Source organism: Anopheles coluzzii, chromosome 2 (assembly GCF_943734685.1).
Source record: "Anopheles coluzzii chromosome 2, AcolN3, whole genome shotgun sequence".
Lineage (NCBI taxonomy): Eukaryota > Metazoa > Arthropoda > Insecta > Diptera > Culicidae > Anopheles > Anopheles coluzzii.
Genome location: NC_064670.1, coordinates 115243622 through 115249706, shown reverse-complemented (window position 1 = coordinate 115249706; position 6085 = coordinate 115243622). Strand labels below are relative to the sequence as shown.

General features: G+C 53.2%; 3 protein-coding genes across 3 annotated transcripts; 2 read left to right on the top strand and 1 right to left on the bottom strand.

Annotated features, from left to right (window-relative positions):
- Positions 1–433: 433 nt before the first annotated feature.
- Positions 434–2000, top strand: LOC120947887 (ribosome biogenesis regulatory protein homolog). The gene is made up of 4 exons (XM_040363698.2): positions 434–780; positions 862–1348; positions 1436–1692; positions 1774–2000. The coding sequence occupies exons 1-4, from the start codon at positions 632–634 to the stop codon at positions 1919–1921; spliced, it is 1041 nt and encodes a 346-aa protein (XP_040219632.1). The 5' UTR covers positions 434–631; the 3' UTR covers positions 1922–2000.
- Positions 2001–2094: 94 nt separating this feature from the next.
- Positions 2095–4162, top strand: LOC120947890 (2-aminoethanethiol dioxygenase). Its single transcript, XM_040363702.2, has one exon. It carries the CDS (start codon positions 2916–2918, stop codon positions 3711–3713), a length of 798 nt encoding a protein of 265 aa, XP_040219636.2. The 5' UTR covers positions 2095–2915; the 3' UTR covers positions 3714–4162.
- A 227-nt stretch (positions 4163–4389) lies between these two features.
- Positions 4390–5896, bottom strand: LOC120947888 (mitochondrial thiamine pyrophosphate carrier-like). Its single transcript, XM_040363700.2, has one exon. The coding sequence runs from the start codon at positions 5412–5414 to the stop codon at positions 4476–4478; it is 939 nt and encodes a 312-aa protein (XP_040219634.2). The 5' UTR covers positions 5415–5896; the 3' UTR covers positions 4390–4475.
- Between the last annotated feature and the right edge of the window lie 189 nt (positions 5897–6085).

Sequence of the window (6085 nt, the reverse complement as noted above, 5' to 3'; positions counted from 1 at the left end):
GTCCCACTGTGCTCCTTTGAAGTATCGACTTTTCAAATCGACCGTATAAACGTGGTCATGTGCGCCGGCGTTGACAACCAAGGATAATGTATTTAGAAGGTTGATTTTTATCGCTTTTGCTGGGCGACATTGTGGGGGACATCTGTCACTCTCTGCATACAAATTTCTTTACCCCGCACCAGCCCTCCCCGATTTTTATACCGGAGCCCCCGGAAGAGAAATGTCAAGTCGAGAAATGTCATTTTGCTCTGAACAACTTCACCTTGTCATTTATAACACCTTGGTTGACAACCAAGGTGTTATAAATGACAAGGTGAAGTTGTTCAGAGCAAAATGACATTTCTCGACTTGACATTTCTCTTCCTGGGGCTCCGGTATAAAAATCGGGGAGGGCTGGTGCGGGGTATTGAAATTTGTATGCAGAGAGTGACAGATGTCCCCCACAATGTCGCCCAGCAAAAGCGATAAAAATCAACCTTCTAAATACATTATCCTTGGTTGACAACAGCAACAGCAAAAAAGCATATTATTTTGACAGCGGCCATTCGGTAAACTTTAAAAACGTGTTTACCGGACCAGGCGGCAGCGTAGCAATTGTTGGTAATTGTTGTTTTCCTCTGCGCGTATCGCCATGGATATCGTAAAGGAAGTGCTGCAGCAGCAGCAGCAGAATCTGCAAAAGTACAAACCGATCACGGTTGAGAAGGCGCTGGAACCGACGATCGATGTGGGCCACATGCTGGTGAGCGATCCGAACTACTACGACGAGGAACAGATGAAGTAAGTACCGATGCATACGAGTGCAGCTTGGTAAGCTAAATTAAATGCGTTTTTCATTCATCCCCTCTTTCCCCTCCTCAGAGCGGACCGCGAAAAGTACGTGCTCGATTTGACGCGCGACAATGTGCAGCTTCTGATAAACAGCATCTGGCAGCTGCCGACGGAGCGGGTCGAGGAATCGATCGTTGCTAAGCTACCGCCGCCGAAGGCCCCGTTGCCGCGGGCCCGCAAGCTGCCCGTCCCGAAGCCGCTCACCAAATGGGAGGAGTTTGCCAAAAAGAAGGGCATCAAAAAGCGCACCCGCGACAAGAAGGTGTTCGACCCGGTGCTGGACAAATGGGTACCGACCTACGGCTACCAGCGGTACAAGGCCGAGAAGGAGAAGGACTGGGTGCTGGAGGTACCGCAGAACGATCCGTACCGGGACATGTTCAAGGAGAAGCGCGATCTGCGCCTCGAGCGCGTGGCTAAGAATGAGGTGGCGCGCATGAAGAACATTGCCCGGGCGAAGAAAATCGCCACCCCGCGGACCGGTTTCGTCGGTCCCGAGACTGCATCCGCCAAACAGGTAGGGAAGGATGGTGATGGTGGAAGCTTTGCCATTATGCTAACAAAATTCCAAAAAAAATGCATACGTTACGCATTACCTTTCCAGCTCATCACCGCGTCCAACATAGTGAAAGCGTCGACGGCATCGGTGGGAGTGTTCCAGGAGTCGCTGCCGAACGAGAAGCAGGCGCGCGGTCTCGGCGTCAAGGAGCTGATGCCGGGCGAGAAGCGCAAGAAAAAGGTATCGAGCGTTGCCGGCGAAAAGCGGCGCAATCTGGAGATAGTGAATAAGGTGCTGAACAAGAAGCCGAAGATCGACATCGATCGGGCGATCTCGCTACAGAAGGCGGAAGCACGCGCAGAGTACGTACCCGCAATGTTGGATGTTTGTAGAAGGTTATTACAATATTTTTCTACTAATTGCTTCTACTTTATCTCTTATAGACGCGAGGCAGAGGAAGGCGGAGAGGACGGTGGAAGGACGAAGAAAAAGGGAGGCAAAAAGTCGAAAGCGTTCAGTCGCAAGAAACCGAAGGGTGGACAAGGCAAGCGAAATCACAGCAAGCGGGCCGTTGGTCGGAAACGTCGTTAAGCATAAGGCATTGGCAGGATAATGGTAAACAAAAACAACATACAATTATACATGAATATATATCATTTATATTAACGTACCATGAAAGCTCGGATACGCTCGGAATACATTGAGAAACTTGTCGGCGGTGATAGAAAACGAAGCCGTTCGATTGTGCGAACCGAAACCCTTCCGCAGAAGATTGTGGTGCATTGAAATATCGATCCCAAAGAGACCGATGTACATACTATCTCCTTTAAACGCTATTACGTCACAGCTGGCATGCACTGTCGCCTGAGTCAGACGGAGAGAACATGAAAATTCTAAATCTTCCCTACCACTCCGCAATCATAGTAGGTGAAGGACAGCGTTCGTGTAGCAGCAACCAGGTCAAAACCGCCGGACGAGGCAGCGGTAGTGTCAATCATTGAAATTAGTTACATATCGCACGTTTCGTAGCATGCATTAAATAAGTTTTCGTGCACTCGGCGCGCAGTTTAACGCAATCCCACAACAGCTGCAAATGGAATTATCCTTACCGAAGGAGGCAGCCTGCACTGCAACACTGCAAAAGAAAAGGGAACAAACGTCCGCCTCGCTCTCTCTATCGCTCTGCTCTACAACTGTCAGTCGACGCTGTCAGTGAGGTGCGAACAGTTTGGGGGAAATCATACACACGCAGAACAACACAACATCGCCTGTGCGGGCACGGTGCGGAAGGAAAAATTTGGACATTCCCACTCATCCTTATCGCAGCTATCGACACGAATCGTTTTCGCTTGCACTGTACCGATTGCCCATTTCCTGCTGATACGGCGATATGTACCGGGCTCTGTAATTGCGGAGATCATCCAGCACAACTAGCACGGCCAACGTTTGCATCGGAACCACATCGATCGCTGCTGTGTGTGTGTGTGTGTGCCGGGTATGTGTAGTGCGTGTGTCCGTGTCCTGCAGTAGCGCCCGGAATAGTGTTGCCGAACCGAGTGCGCAATAGCCGCGCGTGACCACCACCATGAGCACCCTGTTTGCCCGCGTGTTCCGGCAGGCATGGGCCACGTTCGAGCACACCGGAGCGGGGGACGCAAAGTTCGCCAGTAATCTGAACGCGCTGCGCCGCCTGGTCGACCAGCTTACGCTGGCGGACATTGGGCTGGAACCGTCGCTCGTCGCGACGGAAACGTTCCAGCAGCCGACCAAGGCGCCCTGCACGTACGTCGGCGTGTTCGAGAACGACCGCTTCGCGATGTCGGTGTTTGTGCTGAGGGAAAACTACACCATGCCGCTGCACGACCACCCCCAGATGCACGGCCTGCTGCGGGTCGTGTCGGGGGCGGTACAGATCTGCAGCTACAGTGAGATCGCGCGCCGCGACACGGTGGAACCGCGAGCCGAGGGCGGCACCCTCCGCCGGCACGTGCTGGTGGTGGCCGAGCCGGAAAAGATTATCAGCTCGGCGGCCGGCGACTGTGCCGTGCTGACGCCGACCGAGCGGAACTTTCACGAGATAACGGCGATCGGGGGCCCGGCCGCCTTCTTCGACATCCTCAGCCCGCCGTACAACACGGCCAGCCAGCCGCAGTACTACTTCTACCGGAAGGTGCCCGTCCCGCGGCATCTGGCCGAGATGGAACCGCTCGGGTTCGGCGGCCCGGACAAACCGTCCGCCCAGGAGGACGAGCGGCCCCGGTACGTGCTGGAGACGATTCCCAACCCGGAACACTACTACTGTGATACGGTGCACTACGCCACGCCGGAGTTTATGTATCAACAGGCGGAAGGAGGAGGCGGAGGTGGAGGAGGAGGCGTTTAAGGATCGTTTCCGGGGAAGGCAAAACGAGCCGAAGAGAGTCCCGGGGGGAGGAAAAAAGACGGTCGACTACTAACTACAAATTATAATTAGCATTTTGCACTCGAACGCTTCCGATGCTGGCGGTTTCTTTTTAATTTGTTGGATTGTTATTTTTTATTTTTGTTATGTTATATTTTTTGTTCTTCTTTGTCACTATTAGAAGAAATCGCAGTAGGCATCGTTCGAGCCTAGCGTAGTGTGTGTGTTTCTCACCCCGTTTTTTACAGGAGCGCCTGGAAGATGGAGAAGGAGGCGCTGGCGTTGCGCTGACGCAACGGCCATGCAATACTGCACGCGTAGTAGTACCGTTACTGAATAGTAGAAGGGCACTTCACCCTTAATAAACAAGCAAGCAAGCAAGCAAGCAAGCAAAGCCTAACGAAAGTTCAATAAAACCAAATTTAACTCTACTGCTAGCGCTCTGACTTCCGCCTACCGGAACGACTTCCGGTTATTCTAGTATTGTAGCGTGGTTAAACGTGATGACGAAACGGAATTAAATTAGACTAATCGATGCTCTCCTGCTACAACTACATGGACCTATCTGCTTTGAAGACATTTTTCTCAAGTATATAGCTATTTGTCCTCTCTTCAACAAGCAAATTTAACGGTAGAATGAGGTAAAAATCAAATGTGATACAGTTAAAGGCGAGGCCATTTATTTAAAGCGTGAAAGTTTTTATACACATTTTTCTCTCTTTCTCTCCATCTCTTCCCGTGCGCCTATCTAAAGCTTCGTTCGCTGTTAAACAGCAGCAGCAGTGTGTCGTAAATCGTAAAGTAAAACGCGGACGTGCAGCCGGCCTTCAGCAGCGACGGCAGCAGCCCCTTGTACAGCCCGCGCACCCCCTCGAACCGGCCGACCTGCACCAGGCAGTGTAGCATATGGCGGCAGACAAAGTGCTGCCCGAACGTTTGCCGGCTCTGGGCGAAGCCCTGTATCTGGAGCCGCTTCTTCGTCAGATCGAGCGGATAGACCAGCAGCTTGGTGCACAGCCCGGCCAGCCCACCGCACACGAACAGCTCGCCGGACGGCAGCTGCGCCTCGGGCGACAGCCCCTCCAACCGCTTCACCACCGTACCGAACAGATTGTAAAACATAAACTGACCACCAGCCAGCGGGGCAATCTGCAGCATGGCCGGACCGACGCCCCGGTACAGTCCCCGGACGCCCTCGTGCCGATAAATCTCCCCCAGGCCCTGCAGCGCGTTCTGATACCCCCGGCCCGGGTCCTGCGAGACCAGCCGCGTCCGTATCACGTCCAGCGGCATGATGGTCAGGGCGGCAAAGGAACCGCTGCACGCGCCGCACACAAACTGCCGTGCCTGGTCGTGCCCGTCCAGCAGGGGCAGCTCGCGCAGCACTCGGTTGAACCGCTCGTAGAAGGAAAACTGCGCCACGCCGTACACGAGCGAGAGCACCTGGGCCGGGTTGTGGCCCTTCCAGAACGCAAGCAGCCCCTCCTCGCGGTAGATGCAGGCCACCGATTGGGCGATCGAGCGGTACTTGGAGTGGCTGGAGCCGGACCGGATCGGTTCCACCTGCAGCTGGAGCCGTATCTTCAGCACGTCCAGCGGCTGACAGATGAAGCGCGTGATGCAGCCCGTCAATCCGCCCGCCAGCCCGGCGTACCGGGTTTCGCGGTGCTTTTCGCGATCCATCGCACGTGGATGCTGGTGATGTTTTGGTGAGTGTGTGTGTTTGTGCTGTGTGTGTTTTTTTTGGCAGTCCGTTCCAAACGTTTGTGCGTTACATCACTACTGTCGCCTCTGACTCGGATGATGATGATGCTGGGGTCGGGCTGGTTCTATCGGTGCGGGTGCGTAACTGTGCTGACCTTGCTAATCATCATCAATGGCGTAGTTGCGTGTTGTTTGTTGTACACCGTGCGTCCGACGAAAAGAAGGCATCCGCTTGGTTGCCCGTTTTTCGGTGGTCCCGTACTTACTGGCGGTCCAGCCAAAGTGATAACGTAAACTGACACAAGCGCTGTTTGCGATCCTAGCAAGCTGTGCGAGAGCTTTGTTTTCGTGCGATCTCTTTTTTGCCAACGATACCGTCGACGCTCTTCACGCAAATGCTCGGTTCGGAACGGCAACCGAGTGAAGGGACCAACGTGCACGTGCACACGGTGGCGTATACGTTCTATTTATAGCTTGTTTTTCTGTTAACTTTTCCTCTTTTTGAAACTGTTTAATTTGGCCCGGTTACATGGCTACACAACGTAATTTTAATGCACCTTTTAATTCCGAGCTGTACGCCACAAGAAACGGCTCACAAAGTCATTCCAATTGATATACTAATGCCGAATCCTTATTTTAGGAATGATCCT

Coding starts and splice junctions, on each gene's coding strand:
- LOC120947887 (XM_040363698.2), top strand. CDS start 632: ATGGATATCGTAAAGGAAGTGCTGCAGCAGCAGCAGCAGAATCTGCAA. Junction 781..861: donor TACGACGAGGAACAGATGAA/GTAAGTACCGAT, acceptor TCCCCTCCTCAG/AGCGGACCGCGAAAAGTACG. Junction 1,693..1,773: donor AAGGCGGAAGCACGCGCAGA/GTACGTACCCGC, acceptor TATCTCTTATAG/ACGCGAGGCAGAGGAAGGCG.
- LOC120947890 (XM_040363702.2), top strand. CDS start 2,916: ATGAGCACCCTGTTTGCCCGCGTGTTCCGGCAGGCATGGGCCACGTTC.
- LOC120947888 (XM_040363700.2), bottom strand. CDS start 5,414: ATGGATCGCGAAAAGCACCGCGAAACCCGGTACGCCGGGCTGGCGGGC.